General features: G+C 29.4%; 3 protein-coding genes across 3 annotated transcripts; 1 reads left to right on the top strand and 2 right to left on the bottom strand.

Annotated features, from left to right (window-relative positions):
• Positions 1-1,410: 1,410 nt before the first annotated feature.
• LOC107947632 (transcriptional regulator SUPERMAN) lies at positions 1,411-5,907 on the bottom strand. The gene is made up of 2 exons (XM_016882220.2): positions 5,879-5,907; positions 1,411-2,247 (listed from the first exon to the last, which is right to left on the bottom strand). The coding sequence occupies exons 1-2, from the start codon at positions 5,905-5,907 to the stop codon at positions 1,632-1,634; spliced, it is 645 nt and encodes a 214-aa protein (XP_016737709.2). The 3' UTR covers positions 1,411-1,631.
• Positions 5,908-16,905: 10,998 nt separating this feature from the next.
• LOC107946745 (AT-hook motif nuclear-localized protein 23) lies at positions 16,906-18,528 on the top strand. Its single transcript, XM_016881191.2, has one exon. It carries the CDS (start codon positions 17,363-17,365, stop codon positions 18,161-18,163), a length of 801 nt encoding a protein of 266 aa, XP_016736680.2. The 5' UTR covers positions 16,906-17,362; the 3' UTR covers positions 18,164-18,528.
• Positions 18,529-22,313: 3,785 nt separating this feature from the next.
• On the bottom strand, positions 22,314-23,280 carry LOC121211096 (uncharacterized). Its single transcript, XM_041083375.1, has one exon. The coding sequence runs from the start codon at positions 22,910-22,912 to the stop codon at positions 22,553-22,555; it is 360 nt and encodes a 119-aa protein (XP_040939309.1). The 5' UTR covers positions 22,913-23,280; the 3' UTR covers positions 22,314-22,552.
• Positions 23,281-23,622: the final 342 nt, after the last annotated feature.

The raw sequence follows: 23,622 nt of genomic DNA on the forward strand, positions 1-23,622 counted from the left end.
AAATTAAGCGAAATTTAAAGTCTTGAAATACTACATAATTATTAAGTTCAGTTAATTACTCGATTTTAAATTGAATTAGCCAATAATCAAAATTTCAAAAAATTATTAATAGAACTAAGTTCAGCCATTGACCGATTAATTGAACTATATTGATTCAGTTAGTTAATTTGATTTTAATTGAAGTTTAAACATCCCTAATTAAATTTATATAAAACCAAACTAATGAGTAATCGAAAAAATAGGCAACATACACCCACAGCTATACCAAAAAATTAACACTAATCCTAACTCAATTATTAAACTATTAAAATTTCCTTATTTTAATAAGATAATAAATATTAATTTAAGGATATTTTTATCTTTTTATATAAAATTTTAAAAAAATTCATGCTTATAATGAGATTTGAACTCAAAACCCAAATCATACAATAACCTAACTCTACCATTCCAACTAAAATAACATTTAACTTTTATGTAAGTTGTTAATAAATATATCATATAATTATTTTTACTCACATCATGAGTATACCATAATCTTAATGATAATGTCGTCGATTAATATCAATTCAATGACTATAATAAATAATTGGAGTATATTTAATATTTTTAATATGATATATTTACTTATTTAAATTTCTATTTACTCACAATTTAAATTATTTTTTAATTTAATGTGGTTTTATACTAATTATCTGCTCCTTTGGGCTTCCAAGTTCCAACACAGTAGTTATTGAGCCAAGAATGACTACTCGCCATTGATGTGACATAGGGGGTTAGGGTTGAGGAGTAAGTTAATGATCAAAATTAAAAAAAGATGTGAATCACTCATTAGCAAACAAATTAATAACTCAACGCATTGCAATAAAGGCTAATTTAAATGTTGCTTTGAACATCAAGTTGAGAGGAAAGTTTGTTGAGGTTGATTTATTTAATTTTTCTGCCATGTGAAAATAATAATATCAAGTTAGTGAGACTGAGAGGCAGCCACATATCTACATACAAAATAATGACATATGGCACCAAGCCAATTTTTTAAAATATTTTTTTGAATTCAGAGAGCTACTTATTTTATTGTCATGATGAGTACACCATCATATTTACGTTCAGCAAAAATAAAATATTTTGGCTTCATTTATTTTGAGGTTTAATTTTGTTTCCCTGTACCCAAATTTTTTATCCTCAATCCAAGAGTATTAATTAAACATAATATAACTTTTTTAAAAAAATTTTTAAAAAAAATTGTTTTCTCCTCTCCCCCCTTATTTTCCTTTCATTTTCTCCAAGAAAACACAGTATCTGCATGCATTGCAAGCGTTACCAGTCTTTCAATCAAACCCTAATCTTATATATTCTTCTAAAAATTTACTAATAATTCCCTCTCTTCTTCTTTTTTTTCTTTCACTTTACATTTACATTTTCGTTTTACTTAGAATTTATTTTCTCCTTGATATTCCACCTTCATACATATTTAGGTAATGAAGATCTTATATAAGCATTGAAAAAATAGAAATAAAAATCTCACACACCAAGAGATCGGAACTATACTGTTATTTTATACGCACTCTTTCTTCCTCAAATTGATATATATATATATATATAAATTGGACACTCACTCTCTTTGAATTTTTGGATCAAGATGTTGGTGGCGGATGCCCTAGTCGAAGCTCTAGATCAAGCTCTCCAATGGATGTTTCCCTGAAGTTGATGCCGCCAGCATTGCTCCCACCATTAAGATTACTGTAATAGAGAGAAGAAGAATTGCTGAACCTGGGAGGCATTACCGGAGGGGGATATGGTGAAATAGAGACAAGGGTGGAAGGTGAATCGATGGAGCATGCATTCATAGGTTGAGAAGCGGGAACCCCATCATGGTGGTGAAGGAGACAGAAGCCGGCATTCTGGGGGAAATGTTGGGTCGGGATTAAGAGGGTAGACGAGGAAATAGCAGTAGCAGATAATATTGATGAAGTTGCAGGATCCCTTAATGCATCAGTTGCAGGGTACGTTTGGTGAAGGCGAGCCCTGTCACGGCGGTGCACGTCCATGTGACCTCCAAGGGCTTGAGCCGAACGGAATTCCCTTGCGCAGAAAGAGCAAGTATACGACCTTGGCGGCCAAGTTGTGCCCAAAACATTACCTATGTCCTCTGCAAAGGCCCTAACCTCCCAGGAATCATCGTCTGCAGCTTGAGGTTGAGCCTTAGGGTTCCACATGCACGAGGCAGGCATTAAGTTAGGGTTAGGCAGACTATGATTTTGTGGAGGTTGAACTGACTTTTAAGACAGCAGCCATGGCACTAGGCTAGACACATTTAAGACAGGTGATATAGAGAGTTGAAATGCGAAATTGGGTTAAATATATGGGTACGGTATGGGCTCAAACTAAGAGGGAAAGGTAGAGACAAAATGAAACCCTAGCACCGGGCATATACATCACCCAAAATCTTGTATATGCATTTGGAACTTTGCCAAGTTGATTGACATTTTTAACAACTTTGGTCACTCATGACTCTACTATCCTATTCCTCTATGTGGGATGTATACGTGTGTATATATATATTGGTCTCACATCCATGACTAGATTAATGTTGTTCTTATCGAACAATAAAAATTTTCTTAACCACATTAATTTAATTTCACACCTTATTTATTAAGTATGCATGATTTCAACTTTCAAGTAGGACAAGATAAAAGGAAGAAGGGAAGTGATAATTCATCTTTGCATACATCAAAACAAAGTACCAACAAGTAATTTAAAGAAGCAGAAGTCAATTTTTTCCTTAAACGTTTGAGCCAAATTTAAATTTAGAAGTCAATATTATAATAATTTTTTTTACTTGATTATCATTCTAGTTGAACGAGATTAAGCTCAAACACTAAAATAGATGAATCATAATCATAGAGCATTGAGAAGATAGAGAGAATCATAAAAAAAAAAAAAGTCATTGAGAAGATAGAGAGAATGATAGAGCATGTCATTTTCAGTGATCCATTTTTAATTTTGGGCCATTCTTTAAGGTGTTGCAGGCTATGGATCAAAAGTATTTGGATGATATCAAGGCCCAGTACTTGAAGCCTAGGTTAAAAAATAATAGGCCGATCATCATCTTCTGAAAACTGTATCCTATTCCAAAGTTATTTTCCACTCGTGTAATTCGGATGTCCAAATTAAGTTCCATATTACTAAATTTACATTAAAATAATAATCTATTCATGTATTTCTAATTATTATCAGATAATAACAAAAGTGATATCAATTAACTATTAATTCTTTGGATAAATTTTAAAATAATAAAGAATACAAAGATATCATTAAATATAATTCGATAAATCAATGCTTGATTTATTTTTATTTCTATTGTTAGATTTAGATGGAAATAGATTGATATATATATATATATTTTTAAAATTTTTAAAAAGACGTTATTATATGAATATAAAATATAATTAACTGTATTATAAAGCAAACAAGAATCCCTCTTGATTGAAGAAGATGATGAGGGTGTTATCATTCAATAAGAAGATTAATATTCAACACCATGGCCTAATAATTAAGAGTTTTTTCTGCCTTAGGTATGGCTTGATTTCGGATCGTGCTAGTCGCATTTGTTGTACGAGTTTTGTTTTGTAATTGTAATTCATAAAAAAAAGAAGAAGATTAAGATTAACAACATTAAAATGTTTTTGTAATATTATTAGTATTTATTTTTTAATTTAATCTAATTTTATTGTTAATTTAATTTAATTTTAATTATTTTTATGAAGTTTTTTTTAAAAAAAGGTTTGAAAACCATAACAAAAAACAAATGATATAATTTTTGAAATTTTTTACTATTATAGTAACTAAATTGTTAAATAAGTTAATGTAGTTTAATTATATTTAATAATTGAAAAAATAAAAATCCTTTTACACTAATTAAAATAATTAAAATATAATATTTGGTTCAACAAAAAAAAATAAAATATTTAGAAAATTAATTAAAAAAATTAAACGCGTAAAATTACATGCAATACATTTGTTATTAGAAACTAGTACATATAAAAGCTTGAGTTTAGAGAAACTTTTGAAAGCAAGATAATGTTTTTTTCCATCATATTACTAACTTAACTTTAAAAATAATTACAATTTTATTTATAATTATTAGTTTAAAATTTTGTGCTAATTTTGAAATAGAGTTATTACTTAAATATAACTCTAAGTATAAAATATAGGAAAATTGTGATAATTATAATTATAATTTAATTTACAATCATTAGTTAAAAATTTGACATAAAAAGAGTTGTGTTAATTTTTTTAAATCGTGTTAATTTTATTGATGTAAAATAAAGTTATTGCTTGAATAGAACTCCAAACATCTTAATTATCACTTAATTAATATTAGAATTATATAACAATTAAAATTTAAGTTTAGATTTATAAATAACATCCAGTAGTTAGGCATATTCAATCAAGTAGCATCTAGAAAAAATTACTGGTAACAGAAGAGATGATTAGAATTATATAAAAAAAATTGAAGCGTTAATGGTTTTTCAAAGAGGCAATATTAAATCATAGTCGAAAAATAATAGCAATAGCAATAGAGAGCAATCGAAAATTATTTTAATTGATGATGAAGTAATATAATATTATGATATTGATATTTAAAATTTTCTACAAGTTGTTTATATTGTGTGAAGTAAGCACTCTCATAACTGCCTTTTTCTTTTTTAAATCTATTTGTTATTTGTTTGGTGCAGATGAAAAGATATTTTGCGGATTTGTTTTTAAAAGAATGTCAAATTTCAGCGATTATTATTCAATCATTATTCTTAAATGTGTTTATTAATTTAGCACAAATATCTTTTATATTTATCATTAACTATTATTATAATTATTGTATGTTGCTTTATATAATTTTATTTTTTTAAAATTTATAATATTATATTTTACTTTCTTATATAGTTCTAAATTTGTATATTATTTAAAAATTAAGAGAAACGGTCACTATCAATGATAGGTAACAATAAATAATTTAAATTACGTTATTTAAAATTAATTAAAAATTAAACATGTAAAAGAACATGCAACAAAACATTTATATTTTAAAAGAGTTATATTATTATGAAAGTGTTTTAATATTTTTTTATTATTTAAAAAAAATTTATAAATGTTAAAATTTGACCATACCCTAAATCTTTAAAAAATATTTTCTTTACCACTTCAACCAATTAAAGCTTTATCTTAATATTTTTATACATTTCAATGTTATTACACAAATTATTTCACCCACATTATTTATATACATTCATAATATTGGTGTCACAAATCAACTCAACACCAACTTAAGAAAACTGAAAATACCAACATTTAATATTCTTAATCTAGTGTGTTTATTTATTTAAATTTCTTTTTACTCACAATTTAAACTATTATTTATTTTAATTTTGTACATATTACATATGTGTTGTCATTATTAGTTTCAAACATTACGTTTGATATTATTAATATGATGCATTTACCTATTTAAATTTCCTTCTACTCATAATTTAAAATAAAATTTTTATTTCAATTTTGTACATATTGTATCATTATTAGTTTCAAATCTTACATTTTATTATTTCTAAATATGTAGTTTCTACATGCATACAAGTATTGACAAAATTTCTATAAAAAAAAACTAAAAACAAGAAAAACAATAAAAAAAATCATATGAATTATTATTGTTGTTTTTGGATATTATAGTATAAAAGCAGCCAATATGTTTATTATTTATTGTGTTTTTGGGTTTTTTTTTTTGTGTGTGTGTGTACAGTTGTAATTACCCTATTAGGCTAATACAAATATTGGACCCAATCCAGAAATGGACATAGTCCTTTCTGTCTTCCAGAATCCAACAAACCTGCATGCAGCATACAACAAAGGTTCCATATGTATCTTACAAATTCCGATCTAACCATTTTTTTCCTTTTTTTCTTTTTGAATTGAAGCCATAATTGTTGATATTTTTATTTTAACAACTACCTCTCTTTCTTTTTATAATTTGTTTGGTTGACTTAATAAAAATGTTAATGTTATTTATATATTATAAAGGCACAGCTTGCTAATCTTCCATATATTGTCTCTAGTCTCTATCCCAGGCTTTGCATTTTTCATATGCTTTCCCTCCTATATCTGGACTCTTTTGGCTCCATTCAATATGCTTTATCTCCACCATTATTATTATTATTATCTATTGTGTAATCTATATAATTATTCTTTCTTTGTAACTTATTGGGAAACGAGTACTGTTCCATTCATCAAAAGTGTTAATTATCTTTTCGAAAAAAGTCCCACTTGAATTAAAAAGCTCTTTCTGAAGTTTATATTTAAAAATGAACATTAGAGCCAAGAGAAATGGGTGTCTTCATCATCAGTGGCACAATATTCTCTCCATTGGTTTTATCTTTTGGAGGTGAGGACTGAGGACATGTTTTATTGTGATAAGTAATGGTTTTGAGCATTGCATGAATTTCCCATTTTAAACCTCAATTTTTCATATGTATTATATGAATGTTATGGAGGCATCACAATATATGTGTGTGTGTTTGTTTTTGTACATTTTAATGGCCATGACTCGCCTATAAGCAAATTCCAGTTGTGGGGGATACTGCACAGGTTGGGAAAATCCCATCATTCAACAATCAAAATCCGTGGAATTTGGTAAAATTAGGGTTAATAATCAGAGACCGATGGGCAACGGCGAATGGGAAGGCCCCAACAGATCTGAACCAGCCTGCAAAAACTGGTGTCACGTGGGAGCGTGGAGTTGGGGGAAAGGCCGAAACCTTGAAAGGCACATGGGAAGGCATTGATGTTTGGGCCTCTTCCATTACACGTGCCGAAGAGGCTCACATGGCAAACTTTCAGTGACGACTTTTTATGCTAATTGCCTACACAAAATTTGCTCTACTTATTCCTACCTTTTCCTTTAATATATCTCCTGATGTTAGTAAATACGATTTCAAAATGCATCTTATTACTAGCTTTTTTTTCTTTCTTATAGCTAGAGGTAAAGTTTTTTTTTGTCACCTTTTTGTCAATTATACGACATTTTAATTGGTATGATAATAAGTTTAGCTCTCGATGTTTATATATTCTTTGTAAATGTTGTAAAGTGATTAGCGCGACTCGAACTCAGGTTACACCTGATACGGTGAACACCCTAACTATTAAACAAACACACGGGATCCGCAAATTTTAAATTACTTTGATTGGTTTAAAAGAGACAAATTTAATCCATATTGAATTTTAAAAAAAAAAACATAGAATCAATTAATATGGATACATGCGGTTCCCAAATTCAAAAGCTAATTCTTAAAAAGATAACAACCAATTAATAGTTGTTTTTAATCATTATTAATTATAACAACAAGGATTAGATGAATTGAACCGCAGATGGAAAACAAGGGCATGGCCTAGCTGCTTAATTTTATATACAGACGGCCAAACTACATAATTTAAGAAAAGTTGTATGTTGTCTTCAACGAATTGGGAAATGATTTGTTATATCAATTTATTTTGATTATTGTATTTCTTTTGATAATCTTATACAATCACTTGGGGATAAGGTACAAAAAATATGGATATCAATTTATTTTGGAGGCAAACTTGAAAAATGATAAAACATGTAAATAGCTAAAGAGAACAAAATGGAGGCGATCTGTGAAACGTACATGTCTTCATGTATTCATTTAACTGTGCTTCTAACCCCCTCATCTGCAACATTATCTGCTGTGTCTCTCAGTTAGGACCCTAATAAAGCTATGTCTTCTCAGGAAGCTGACAGGGCGCAGGTAATTAATTATCCACTCAAACGCATATCCATAAAAAGGAAAAGGTTTCTTAATAATTAAATTTAGGGTTTTCTCTTTTGTTAATTACCATATTATATTATGGTCCAGTACGACTTTTTTCCTTAAAAAATAACCCTACTCAATTTCTTTGTACGATTAGATAAGCAGCGTATTAAAAGTAGTGTGAGGTTGTAGAAGATAATATAGCCCTCACCACTCCCCACTGCACCCAAAATCATAATAAAACGACAATGAAATCTTAATCAGCCATGTGGTTCCCTCATTATCATACCCATTCTTTTTGATTCATCACATAACTTTTGAAACAAGATGGAATATTTGTGTTAATGTCTTTGTTTATTTAATTGTAGGGTCGCTTCGAAAGTTTTTCAAATAAGATGGGTTGGATGTGTCAATATGATGATACAAGTTTTCTATGTCTTTCGAAAGCAATATAGCTAATATGAGTGTATATCTTCGCTGGCTTTGCTCTATATTATCTGGAATTCTGGAATTTTGGATTCTTTATTTTTATTTTTAAGTATATATACATTTGTATTCAACATATAATCATGGTTAAAATATGCTTTAATTTGATTATTTTTATGTATTGTAATTTTAAAATTCTAGTCTTGAATAACTGATAACTGTTAAATTTATTGAGTTCCACTATTTTCAAAATCAGATACAAACAAACATATTTTTCCATATGTAATGCTCATGTAGAGGTGATCATGGGCCGGGCCAAGATAAAATTTTAGGCCCATCTACTAGGCCCGGGCCCAGCCCAGCCCAGCCCAGCCCGAAATATGGGCCTAAAATTTTGTCCAAGCCCGGCCCGAAATAAAATTACTAAGCCCGAGCCCGACCCATTTAATTTTTTTTCTTATTTTATTAAATAAAAAAATCAAATATATAATAAATCAAATATATTTAAAAACATAAAAACAAATATTAAAACAAATAAAAATAATACTAAAACAATTCTTAAAACAATACACAGATTAACAATATAATAAAAAATAGTTATATTAAAATTTTAAAATAATTTTAAAAAATAAAAAATATATATTAATATATAATTCGGGCCGGGCCCGGGCCAAAAAACTCTTACCTGAGGCCAGGCCCGTTTTCTAAACGGGCCTCATTTTTTTACCCAAGCCCATTTTTCGGGCCTATATTTTTACCCAAACCCTCCCATTTTTCGGGCGGGCCGCCCGGCCCATGATCAGCTCTATGCTCATGTCAATTCGATATTTTAACATATTACTCACAAAAAAACTAGTTAATGGATTTTTAAGGGTTGCCGTTTGGATCATGACTGAAATTTCAAAATATGAAAAAAGTATAGAGTCTAAGATTGCTTCAGTTGGAGAATATTGACTAAATTTACAACTTTATGCATAGTACAAGACTAATAACTGAATTTAACCAAATGGATTTAATTGCCACTATTTGGGTCAATGCTGAAATTTTAAAATTCGACAAGTAAAGACATTGATATTGACTAATTCAAAAAAGCATATGAACTAAAATTGACTAAATTAAAGTATAAAGACTAAATCCATAACTTTTGTAAAATGTAAAGATTAATAGTAAAAATTGACGTATACCATCCTCCAAACTTGTAAAAATTAAATCTGTATCATATAATTAATACCATTATGTTTAAATGCTTAGTTTGGGCCTAAGCTTTACTCGGAAGGATCTCTTTAAAGTGGTGAAATAACGATCAAACTTTCAAAATAATCAAACGTTTTTGGACTTGATTCAAATAAAGACTTAAATTTATGATAATTATGATGATGTTTTAGTTGTAATAGTATAAGAAAAATCAATCATGTATACTTTACCTCAATTTCATGTAAAATAATTTACCCTACTCTTTATTTGAGAAGGCACGAAAACAATATAATCCTTATTTTATTATTTTAAAAGATTTGATATCTTATGTAAACACAACCTCAAAATTTTATACTAAAATTAACATTTCGCCTATCATTATAAACAACTTTCTATTACAAATATCTATCAAAGATGTAATGAGATCTAACATTTTCTTTCTTAAAAATTCAATTTTTTTTATAGATAGAAGAATAAAGCTTTAAGCTAAGATTACAACAGAATTAGTAGTCATCAAACAATGGGTATATAGTGCAACGGTTATCATAATTTAATAAATCCTTCACATTCTCCGGTAATTCTTCATGAATAATTAAGTGTTCTATTTCGCCTTTGTCTTTTTTTTGCGTAATTTGCCACCTTATTATTCTATCTCAGTATTTGTCGAAACTTTACTTCCTAATTCTTGAGTTCATTGTCGATTCTATTTACTGCTAACTCATTTTAAATAATGACTACCAATATCAAATTATTACTCTCAAGCTCCACTCTACGATACCGCTTTGCCCAAACAAACTTTAAACTTTAAAGTAATATTCAAATTTCAATTTGAAAGATATTAGATAAACCCACTACCATTTTACGACCCATCCAGCTTCCATTCAATTATTAATTACTTATAATGATAAGCATCACATCCTTCATTTTTCTGTCTGATAAGATTTCATAAAAACCAACTCTTTTTGGAAACCTGTGACATAGTTTAATATTTGACAAAAAATTCTAATAATTAATAATCTTTTCATTATGTTCTTTTATTCAAAATTAATAGTATATATAACCAATGAGGCTGTTCCTTTTGTCAGTGGTCGACCCTTAATTGCTTATTTTATATTTATAGTATTTCTTTTCTATGAAAGATAGAAGTATTAAAATAATATATACATATATATATAGTAACTGTATTAATATAAACTTTTAATAATTTAATAAGAAAAAAGAGAATGTTACTTTGCTGATCATCTCAATCTTTCCTAATCATTATTTTTTTTTCTAAATATATATATATATTCTTGTTACATATATAATAAAAGAATGTAGCCAAAATTTTTTCCCCTTATCCTTAAAAGTTAAAACTCCACAATTAATCATATTAATTAAAGTGATGCAATTATAAAAATATAAAATATCTTAATGATTGGCTGAGTTTTAATTTGATTAGTATCGATAAACACACTTAAATTTATTATCTCTTATATGGGCAATAATATTGATACCAACTTAGTTTTATATATATATTTTAAGAAATTATGTTAAAAAATTATAAATTGTTATAAAATAAAGCAAGATGGAAAGAATAAAGAACAAATAAAATATGAAAGTAATAGAGAGTGTACTTTATTAATCAAAATGAATAATTACAATACTTCATCAGAGTCTTTATTTATGGGCACATGAAGTATAAAAGAAGTAGAAATTTAATTTTAATAACTATTAGAATTTAAAGTATATTAAAACTTTATCTTGATCATGATTGATATCCACGTAATAAGACATTCATACAATAGATAATTAGTCATATTAATTTTTATTTTATTAATAAATATAATGTATTTAAAAATGTTGTATTATCATTTAAGAATTATTATAAGGTTTTTTCTATCATAGAATTTTTTTTTCTTTTATACATTATATTGGTTTATTTTTAGTAATTATTTCACTTATTACATAAGTTGTTGTTTTATCAAAAACTCCACTATGAAAAATCATTTTTCGGTTTTTAAATATTTTGTTTTACCAATTTTCATATTTAAATTTTTTTAAAGTATCTAATTTTATATCGATTTTATTGTAAGCTTTTAATGAAACATTCATCATGTTTAAAATAAAATAAAAACTCCCTCTAAAAAGCCATTTTCCCATTTTTAAACACTTTATTTTATTAATTTTGTATTTAACTTTTTAAAGTATTTAAATTATATTAATTTTATTGCAGGTTTTCAAAAGACTAGAAAAAAAATTTCAAAAAATGATAATTTGCCACAACATATAGAGACGTTCAAAAATTATAATAAGCACAACAATGCAAGATCACAAAATTGATTTGTTGTTATTTTTAAAGTCGAAAAATTCATTTTTATAATATAAAACTTAAAACTTAAAAATTATATAATATATATAATTTATTAAATTTAAAAAATATTTTTATGATGTAAAAGTTATATAAAATTAAAAAATATAAATAATTCAACAAAAAGGAAAAAATTTGTAATTATAAATTTTACAATATATTCAAACAGTCAACAGCGAATGACTGTTCAACACTTGGTCAATTTCATTAATGGTCAAAGGTCACATTACCAATTAATGGTCATGTCATCAGTGACTTGGGAAAAAAAAGAAAAACAAATGACATGGTTAAATGTTTCACTTATTTTTCTTAACATGGTTATTTTTTGGACCAAAAATTGTAATAGAAAATAATTTAGGTATCAAAATAAATAAAAGATCCCTTTAAATTACAAATGAGAAATTGAGTCTAATTGAAAGGAGGAATTATAATCTAAGCGTTTCTAAAAATGTATTTATTGCAAGCTTAGAAAGTTTACCCCAATTAATGGGCACTCCATCCTGCTATTTATTCACTTGTATAGTATATATTAAATCTAAATTATAAATTCATTAAAAAATAAATCTTAGTGTATTAATAATTTAAAAATAAAAGATAAATTCGTTTATTTTGAAAAAATGTGATATATATATATTTGTATAAGTTTATGGGTATCCTAGTAGGCATTGTGGATGTGCATTGATTTTGTTAGAGCCCTATGAGCTTACAGACCAAAGCATAGTCATGTATTTTCTTTGATTATAATTTTATTTCTCAACTCTCTTGAAAATTTAATAATTTTGTAAATTGGGAGTGTCTCGAATTGCCGAAACAAGTAAAACGACATGATTTGATTTGTGACCCCATAATATATGAAATGTAAATTATTTACGACAAAACATACTACCACCTGGATTATTATTGTAAGTCATAGGTAAATTCAAACCATGTAGTCATTTTGAAGTTTTCATCCTATAACCTTATCATATCTTTTTAATAACTAAAAAAATACCAAACTTATTAATATACCTCTGAATTTATGAATTCATAAAATTTTGACAGAACCAAGATACAACAAAAATGAAAAGAAAACAATTTACCTAGAATGAGTAACTTTATTATAATACCCTTTTTTATTTTTTTGCTGGACATATATATATATATACATATTAATATGCTGGCGAAATAATTAATTAATGTTTTCAGCGACAGCAGTGGTAATTGAACTCGTTGGATTAATAATTACACGTTTAATTTGACATTAAAAACTATTTTTTTCTTGTACTACTTTTGAAGACTAAATCCACAATGATTATTTTTATGTATAACCTGCCGACATTAAGAAATATAGTAAGTATAATAATAAATTTAATTTTTAATTTTAAATATTTATTTATATTTTATTTTTAATTAAATTTGGTTTTAATTTTTAAAAAATAATTAAATTTAGTTATCAATTGTTAAATAAAAGTGGAATTATTATTATTTAAACAGAAACACTAATTGAAACGTTAATGTTTCATATATATATATATATATTAATTTTGAAACACTCCTTCAAATAATTTACCCCCAACTCTATTTTTTTACTTGCAAAGAAACAAAATGATAGTCAAGTTTCTCCTTCTCAGAAAAAGGAAAAAAAGAAAAGAAAAACGTTTATCAAATAAAGGGAATTAAGATGGTCAATTCTTTTACATTGGTAAGTTTTAACGATCCTCAAGGTTTGAATTGAGAAATTTTCTTTGAAATTAGAATTTAATAATAACAAGTTCCTTGCTTGCCTTTCAAGAGTTGATTGGATTATTTACATGTTTCTCACATGGAGTTGATGTGCAATCAACTCATCCTTGAAAATAAGATCCCTCTCTTGGGAAACCTTTTTGACTTCCTTTTTTTTTTCTTCTTATAAAATTAACTTTTCCAAATTTTAATTTCTTTTTCGGTTCATAAATATATTAAAATTAGTACCAAATTGATATTATGAAGAAAAAAGCAAGTTACATACCGTCTGTTATTAGCGAGTTAACAAAACAAGTTCCAAAGCAAACGTTACAAAATAATAATGGCTTAATGATTAATTTAGTCACTCACATTTGCATGTTTTCTCAAAATGGTCCCGATTGTATTTTTGAATTTTTTTTGTCACCAACCTTTGATTTCTTTTCAAATTGCTTTTTTTAACAGATTTTAAAAATAAATTTAAGGTTTCAATCTTTCTTTCTGTTTTTTCCCTAAAAGGTTTCAATATTTTATACGTTTGTTTACTGAGAAGTTTTTCTATTGAGTTATTTTTTTTCTAAATAATTACATTTATTTTTTTAAATTAAGAGTTATTTTTTTGTTTTATGTATTATTATTTATTTCATTTATTTTTCACGGGTAATTGTCTTATAGAGATATTCCACATATAAAATCTCACATCCTCCCGTTAACTTTTTTAACATTACTTCAATTAAATCTATTAGAAAAAGCAGTTTGAAAAAAAAAGTTGATGACCAAAAAAGACTCAAAAATATAATTAGGATCATTTTGACAAACCATGCAAACACTAATAGCCAAATTTATCATTAAGTCAATAATATATAATGATCTACCATTTATAATTTTATATGATATAAAAATAATAATATTAATTGAATTTATACACAACAAGTTCTGGTACAAATTGTCATTTGTTAAATCATAAATTATATATGTTTCTCCCCCCATTATATACAAAAGGATGAAATTTAACTTGTGTTTTGTTATATATACTGTGTTAATTTTTTTTTTACTTTTGTCGATTGAGTCTTGGTCCAGTTTGCATGAACATTATTTGTCAATATAGGAAGATGTAAATTTGAGTACGCTGAAGCGTATTATCCTTCTATTTATGAATATTTATAAATTGGGGAAGCGTTATGAATAAATCTAAATATTATATAAAAAAAACATATTTTATCAAATTCTACAATAAAATTATTTATTTATTTTTAATCTCTAAACGGCAAATATGTTTTATTTATTGAGCAGCTTATAGGAATTAATTAATTAAGATGGATCTATAGCTTATCTATTGTGTAGTTATTTAATATATATTACATTTGTTTTGTAGTGAGTTTTATTATAAGGTTTAAATTAATTGTTGAACACGTGGTCAAGGTATCCAATGTAGATATCAGATTTAAATAAACTTTGTTAATAAACATTTATTTTTATTTTATGATATATACATATGATTTTGCAAACATTTTAAGATGTTTTTGTATGTTTTATTTGGATTTTTTAATTATATCTTCAAGTGTGAAATATAATAAGAGTTAACACAGTCATTTTTAAATTATGTTTCTCATTTTATATTACTTTCAAACCTTAAACTATTTTAATAACATCTTTAAATTATTAATTTTATTTTAATAACTTCAAATCTCGTGTTACATAATTTAAAATAAAATGTTATCAAGTAAAAATTAAAAGTAAAGAAAAAAAAAAGAGATTATGAGTTTGATAAAGCTTTTATAAAAGTCTTAAAAACTTGATATTTAAGACCACATTCATTTTCGTAATATGTATTTTTTTAATTTTTATTTTATATTATGCTACATAAAATTTGATGTCTCAATATTTGCACTTAAATTAGTATAATTTTAGTAATGAAAAGACTTTAATAATATAATATCGATAGTTTAAGAATATAATTAGAATGTTTTAAAATTTGAGAATTAATTTAGAAAGAGAGTAATAGTTTAAGGATGTAACGGGTGAAAGGATGAGATGGGAGCGCCAACCATGACCAGGGTAGGATCGGAGAGGAGGAGGCGTGAAGAGTGGGAGGCAAGCGCAGCCGCGCATGCCTTGGAGAGAGATCAAAGTCCTTGGACTTCCATTGTCAACTTACAATTTTTATTATTTCAACTGTAATTATGTCATTGAAATCAAACTAGTCCAAATTTGTGGAGTATTGGTGAGGGGTGTTTTTCTTTTTTCCACTTTTCCCCTTCAACTTAAAAGGAAAAAATCATTTTATACTTTCATTTTTACAAAAAAAATAGTCATTTCAACCGTTCATTTAATTTTTCATTACATTTTGTCCTTAAATTTATATTTTTTTGTCAAATCATCACAAAATAGATGGAAAGATTAAAGTTCGTTAACTTTTCTAACGTAGTATATAGATGAATTGTAACACAGATAACATGTTAACATTTAAATAATTTTTAATTAAAAAATAATTCTTATATTTTTTAATTTTTAAAATTTTAAAAATTAATTAAATACTAATATGTCATCCACATGGCAAACCACGTATATACCATATCAACAAAGTTAAAAAAACATTAACTTTTCTTAAAATGACTTTTTTTATAAAATTTGAGGGCCAAAAACATTATTATGCCTTTGGAAATTGAAGTCGAAACCTAGTAGAAAAGGCATTGGGTTGAAGATTAATTTTTTTTTTTGTTGAAATATCTGAATTTAAAAATACAAATTTGTCTAAATCCAAATATTAGATGATTTACCAAACACCTATATAAAATGAAATTTATAAGATTAAATTGGATTTTCCAAATTCTATATTTTATTTGCATTTATTTTGAATTCAAAAGGAATGTTAATTTCAAAATTAAATATAAATAAGATTCAAAATTGCAATACTGGAGATGTTACAATTCATCAAAATCATAGAATATGTATGTACGATCTAAGGCTACCCACAGAATCCGTTTTTCTTTATGCAGACAATCCTCCCTCAACTAAAACGTTTTAATTATTAAATGACACTAACATAAGGAACAACAAACAACCTCCTACTCCTGCATTTCCATCTTTCTAGATCAAAGCCAACCTTCCGTGTTTTTGCTGATGGGTGACATGGTGAGTTTGGGAGTTTGCTGTCGAGAGGGGAAGAGGTGAATAGTAACGTGGCAATCAACGTGAGTCTGCATCAAGTAACGGCGCATAACGCTGGGATGACCTTTCTGTAAAACCCAAAAACGTATTCAAAAGTTTGATGACCGGAATGAAAATTCAAACAAAGTACAAGTACAATTGATGTAGTTTACCGTTTATAGTTATATAGTATTCGACGAATTGGGGTTGGTTGGCATCCACCAGCTTCTTGTCTCAAAAGTACAAGGGAAACAAACGACATCAAAAATTTTCTCAACCAATTACCAGTATTATTTTATGTTGTATAAATAATATAAAATTAAGCCTTTTGTGGGGTGAAAATAACTGTGTCATTTTTAGAGACTGTCTCTCCTTTCTTCTCTTCCTCCTTCAATCGCCATTCCTTTCGCTGCACTTCATCTCCCTTTCTTCTTCTTCTTCTTCTTCTTCTTCTTCTTCTTCCTCTTGTTTTAAATTCCTTCAAAAAGAAAGAAAAAAAAACGAAAACCCTTTCTCTTCCTACAGCTATTGAAATCATATTTTTTTACTTTGTTCGAGTCTCCTTTCCTTTTGTTTATATTTTTCTTAATCAATTCCCTTAAAATAAGCATAACCCACTGAAAACAGTTTTTAATCTAAACCCATAATTTAATTCTTTTTATATTTTCTTTTTGGTTACTTTTAATCCTTTGTTTTTCCTTGTTTTCTGTTGACCTTTGATGCTGGTATGGCCGGTCTTGATTTAGGCACTGCTTCTCGCTACGTTCATCAACTTCAAAGACCGGACCTTCACCTCCAACACCAACCTGAACCTGAAGACCAGGAAGGTTCAAACAACCGTGGAGGTCACTATGGCTCAGCAGCCCATAACCATGATGATGACTCTCACCATCACGGCTTAGACCTAGTCAACGCAGCCAACTCAGGTGAGCTTGGAGCCCGTAGGCCAAGGGGCCGTCCTCCAGGTTCCAAGAACAAACCAAAGCCTCCTGTCATCATCACACGGGAGAGTGCAAACACCCTCCGAGCTCACATTCTTGAAGTTGGGAAAGGCTGTGATGTGTTTGATTGTATTGCCAACTACGCCCGGAGAAGGCAAAGAGGAATCTGTATATTGAGTGGGAGTGGTACGGTGACCAACGTCAGCATTAGGCAACCATCTGCTGCTGGAGCTGTGGTTAACCTTCATGGCAGATTTGAGATACTATCACTTTCAGGTTCTTTCTTGCCACCACCAGCTCCGCCAGGTGCCACCAGTTTGACAATCTTCTTGGCAGGCGGGCAAGGCCAGGTTGTAGGAGGAAGTGTGGTTGGGGAACTCATGACGGCTGGACCTGTGATTGTCATAGCCTCATCGTTCACAAATGTTGCCTATGAAAGGCTGCCCTTGGAAGAGGATGACCAACTGCAGGTGCAAAGTGGCGGTGCTGGGAATAACATGTTTGCTGATTCGGGAGCTGGTCCAGGGGGTTTGCCTTTCTTAAACTTGCCACTTAATATGCAGCCTAATGTCCAGTTACCGTTTTGAGAAATTTGGGTCAAAATCTTGATGAGGAAATTCAAGCTCTGTTGAGAAACATGATTCTTGCATATAAAGGTCAGGAAAATTCATGGAATCGTCATGCTTCTTCTTCCTCCTCCTCTGATATTAATGTTAATTTAGGTTTTTCCTCCTCCTTTTAATCTTTGTTTTAGTAGTTATTATCTTCTTCTTAATTTTCGGATGTATGGGATCTAAGATTTCTGGAAATAGTTCTTCATTGTTCATGGTGGTACAAGTAATTTCTTTTTCTATTTAATACTTTAATGTTGTATAAACCTTTTGTTGATGATATCAATCAGGGACTGGATCTCAGTGTTACTAACAGATCAACTAGGGTTTTCCTCTGTCCACTTTTTTAGTCTATTAATTTTGCATGAAATTAAAACAAAGCTGTGCACAGATATAAGGAAAAGGCTTTTAAAGTAAACCTTTGCAGGATATGGAAACATGGAATTGTGTTTTCATTGCATTGTTTTCATGTGATAATGAAGAAGTAAAAAAAGCATAATTAAGAGGCAAGGGTCTCCTAAAAATTTCATCACCGAGGGATTCTTGTTGTTGGGATGGTGTCTGTCATAAAATTTTGCATCGAGTATCAAGCTACATATCCAGCTCTCGGGAAATCATAAGCTTCTTTCTACATTTCTTATTACTTCTAAATCTTTCTCAACTACACCAAAAACATGTTGCTCAACTCCATTAATCTCCATTTGTAGCAGAAATTTTCTGATAGAAATCTTATTATTAATTAGCTTAGCTGAATATCCAATATTTATCTAGCTAAAGAGATCCATTAATGTAAACAGGTAGAGTTGACCAAAAGACATATAAATATATATATTCGGCTTGCAACCAAAAATGTTTTGTGGCTATCTACTCAGACTCCAGTACAGTTGTTTCTGACAAATTAATTTTAGATGCCCATTGCTCCTTACGGTTTCAACACCATGCATCCTTCAAATTCCCATGAACCCTAAAATTAGTTACTTTAGGCTACTATTATCCCTTCCAACCTTGAACCCAAATCCTAGTAAATGTTGCAATAACAATGGTGTCAACTGATCTTCTTACTTTCATGAGTTGGAATATTGTTTTCCAAATAATGTGGTTTTATTTCCTTGTAGTTTTCTGGGCGCTGATGGTTGTTTAGTATCTCCAGCTTCTGTTGATTGATATACTACCTGATGAGCATATATCGGCAAGAAAATTAGGGCTTAATGTAAAGCTTGTGCTGTTATAAGTTTTGATCATTTAGTATGGTATTAATATTTGTTTATCCACCTTGACCCTGATTTTCAAAAAATCATTTTATTGGCTTCTCAAGAATAATCTGGTTGGAAAAGAAAAATCTTTTCACTTGGATATATTTTCATTATTTGATTTAGTGTTTCAAAAGGTAGAAGCATAGTTCACAACATTTCATTTATCGGTTAGGTATGGTATCAATAGTGGAACTCAGATTTTAAAAAATTATTTGTTAATCACTGAATTTGTTCTCTCCACTTTGAAACATTGTTTGTTTTAGTTAAGGTACTCTTTGTTTGGTGCCAAATAGATATTTTGTTCTACCGATAACATTGGCTTTTACTCCATTTGGATCACTCTATGTTGCCACTGAAGTAATATATTCATCTGGTACCACCTTCTTTAATCTCTAACTTGGTAGGGATGTTGAATATGATTACATTGTTAAACTTCATCAGTTGTTTATATAAAATTAAAGGTGTGGAAATTGAAGAGCAGTGGTTGGAATTTTAATTCGCACAAGAAACCCTTGTTTTCTATTTAGTTTAATTTAATTGATTAGGGGTAATTGACCTCATAATTAACAAAGACTAGGCAATCTTGAATTGACTATAAGAAAACATGGAGGCTGACAACTAACGTACCACGGAGTCACCTTTCTTGACCACAAATTCGGTTCTATTTTACTATCCAATGTAATCATCAAATCTAATTCATGATTAAATCTATATTTATTAATTTATTATGCAATTATCCAAATCACGACATGAAAATGATTTTATGATCGACAACTTATCAATATGTTTCAAAGTACATCATAATTAAGTTTTAAAAAAAATAAAAAAAATCATATCCATATCTTTCTAGGGCCCAATCCACCCTTAGCAACCAAGTTGGGACCAATTTGCCGCTTATAATTTTGGGCCTGGGGTTTTTGGTACACAAATACTTGCTCTGATTAATAACTCACTCACAGCCATTCGCATTAAAAACGCCCAAAAAAGCCTGAAAGATTGCTTAATTAGCACATAAAAATGACACCTCCTTTTGTTCCTTGTTTTCTTTTCCCTAAACAGGTTAAATTTTGTGAATTCAAACTTCACCAGTAGGTTGTAGTCTTAGGACATTGATTTGATGAATCCCGACAACTCAATATGTAAACTGTTAACAGTGGGTGATATTATATAATGTTTTGGAAAGGATGGAGAAGAATAGTACTGGTTATTCTTTTATAATTGAATAAGATAAGGTTAGTTATTTAAATAACAACAAAAGGATAAAAAAATATATTTAAAAAACAAATAAAATCAAATTTAAACAAAGAGAAAAAACGATTGGCTAAAACTAAGGAAGACTTGGTTAAGCTCATATCATTAATATGCTCTCCTCAAGTTATAGAAAAACACTTAAGTTGACAAACAAAGGCAAATTTGGGTAAGACCTTTGTGAGTGTATCAACTTGCTAATCGGCTGCACAAATATGATTGATCTCGAAAGTTTTTGTCCACCGTGATCTTGGACAAAGTGAAGATCATCAATTTTAATGTGCTTCATCTTACTATGTAGAACAAGAAATAGCTGTGTGGCCTCAAGATTATCTCCTATAGAAACTCCCTTATTACCTTTATATTCACGCATATCCAAAATTGGCCTTGCATATTATGAGAATTGGAGCGACAAACACATGCAGTGTGATCATATTTATCACAAAGTTGGCTATGAACATAGTGTTGAGCATTATTGGGAACTTGTACACGCCAAGGAATTTGTTCTTGAGGATGAAAAAATTGTGATCGATAAGATTGACATTGCTTGTTGCGACGAATATTGCAAGATAGCTGAGAAGGATTGGTATTGCGTTTTGCAACTGCGACAGTGATAGGAGAAGACATCCATTTCTCCTCATGTTGGAGAAAGAGTTCCTGGTCAACAAGTTTATGAAAAAATTCTTCATATTTGATTGGTGTTGGGAGAGTTTGAATAGAGGCAAAAACTTCTTGATATTTTGAACTAAGACCACAAAGGATCTCGATTGTAAGTTCTTATGAAGTAATAAGAGAATCGACAACAACTAACTCACCTGTGATAGTCTTGATTTGTTGTAGATAGTCTACAACACTCTTAACTTGATTTGTGACTTTAGTAAGTTGGTCATAAGAGCTGTAGATTCATATGTGTCTTTTGTTTGCATATAGAGTATGCAAAAGGGCCACGCTTTTTATAAAGTACCGGCGGCAATAATTGTGGAGGCAATTGAGCTATCAATAGAAGCTATCATGGCTTGCTGGATGAGCCAATCTTGGCGAAACCAAATGCAATAGTAGGAATTGTTTCGAGGGTGTTATTCCCTTCAACATGTTTTGGTGGAGGGTGGAGCGGTTTTGGTGCCATTAAGATGGTCTCAAAGATCTTGTCCATCTAACAACGTAAGTTGTGCTTTTTAATTCAAAAAGTTGAAGCTACCATGAAGCTTAAGAGGTAATTGAGAGGTTGGATTGAAGTGGACAATTGGAATTGTTGTAGGAGTAGTAGTGGTGTTGGAAGTAATTACCGATAGAGTTGAGTCATTGGTAGTGATTACAAGAAAATTGGACTGGGTAGGGAAAAAAGTTGGACCTAGACTTGATTATACATTGATAATTGACCAAATTTATTCAAGCAGAAAATTGGTTATTCAAATAATAACAAAAAAAATATTTAAAAAAAATAAATTCAATTAACAAAATAGAATAAAACTAATCAAGCTCATTTTGTTAATACCTAATTGGTTAGTGTGAACGATTTCAATGTGATTTGCAGATATAAAAAAGAAAGTTTATGAACTTAATCTTCCTGAGCTAAGCAATTCATGTAATTAATAAAACTAAGAATTGAAAGGTTAAAAGTATGGTTAAGAGAAGTTAAAACCAACAGCTTATGGTCTTTTGCACTTACATGGTCAGTATTCAATTACATAGAACTTGCACTAATCCCACGATTCGCACGCTAAATTAATATTAAGAAGGAAAAAGGAAAAACAGAAAGGTAAAGAAGAAGAAGAGAAATTTTGCAGTACTGTTATGGTTTGTGTGTGTTTACAATAGAAAAGGTTATATATGAGGTAAAATTAGCAAAAACAAAATCAAAGTTCTAGTAATCTTGAGCATAGAAGTCAATAATATCGTGGAGATCAAGTTGAAACAAAGAAGAAGAATCATTGTTCATCAACCACAGCATGTGCTCAAACAAGATAGCATCCACGTCCACGAATATCACCTTCTTTTTCTTCTCCCTTGTTGCATGGCTGCCATTCCCTTTCTTCAATGTTTCCATCAAAACCCGGAACGGACTCTCCTCTAACACCAAAGGGTCCACCCAAAATTCTCGTTTCTCTTTCCCTACCACCACCCTCACTTGTGGCTCCAACTCGCGCGTTAGACGCCGGTAGCCTAGCCGTGATCCCATGCTGCGCTTTCCCAATAAGCAAACAGGCAATACCAAGCAATCCATGAGTTATGGGTAGGGAAATGAAGTAATTTATATGGATGTGAAAAAGTGGGTGTTTTTGGGTTAAGAAAGTTGTGGGACTTGAGAGTGAAAGTGAAGGAGGAAAAATTGTGATTGACAAGCTTTTGTTGGGATTGAATGGGCCAAGCAACGGCTAGAGAGAGAGGGGGGTGGGGGTATATCATTTATAAGCAAAGGCATATGCTGGCCTTGGTCTGGCCAAAAGAGCCGTTGGCATGTGAAACAAGCATTTATTTATGGTTGGAATAAGACATGCCGGATTCAGCAAATGTCGCATTCAGTATATTATTAGGATAACTTCTGCAACTCTACGATTCAAATCGCAAGGTGAAAACTTTATTAGTATTTTATTGTTAGTTTCATTGGAAATCATGTTTGGTATTTGTGCAGTAATTGTTTGGCACTGACTTTGGTGCTAAGCATTTGACACACCGAGGCGCGTCACTTAATCAAAATACCTTACCAAACATCAACGGGACATCTGTGACCGTGTAGGCTCCGCGTAAAGCGTTGTCTTTGAAGAATTGGAAGTTAACTGAAATAAGGTCTAAATTGTTGCCAGTCCCTGTACCTTTATAAATTTAGAGATTTGATCCCTATAATTCAAATGATAAAAATTAAATCTTAAAAATCACCGTCCAAATATTAGCACCGATGAGAGTATTCTCATCAGATTTTGTCAAGTCAACACG

Source organism: Gossypium hirsutum, chromosome A12 (genome assembly GCF_007990345.1).
Source record: "Gossypium hirsutum isolate 1008001.06 chromosome A12, Gossypium_hirsutum_v2.1, whole genome shotgun sequence".
Classification (NCBI taxonomy): Eukaryota; Viridiplantae; Streptophyta; class Magnoliopsida; order Malvales; family Malvaceae; genus Gossypium; species Gossypium hirsutum.

Excerpts from the sequence above, each read along its gene's own strand:
- LOC107946745 (XM_016881191.2), top strand. The coding sequence starts at position 17,363 with ATGGCCGGTCTTGATTTAGGCACTGCTTCTCGCTACGTTCATCAACTT.
- LOC107947632 (XM_016882220.2), bottom strand. The coding sequence starts at position 5,907 with ATGGAACCTTTGTTGTATGCTGCATGCAG. Across the intron at positions 2,248-5,878 it reads TTGTTGTATGCTGCATGCAG|TCTGCCTAACCCTAACTTAA; the intron begins GTTTGTTGGATT and ends ACAAAATCATAG.
- LOC121211096 (XM_041083375.1), bottom strand. The coding sequence starts at position 22,912 with ATGGATTGCTTGGTATTGCCTGTTTGCTTATTGGGAAAGCGCAGCATG.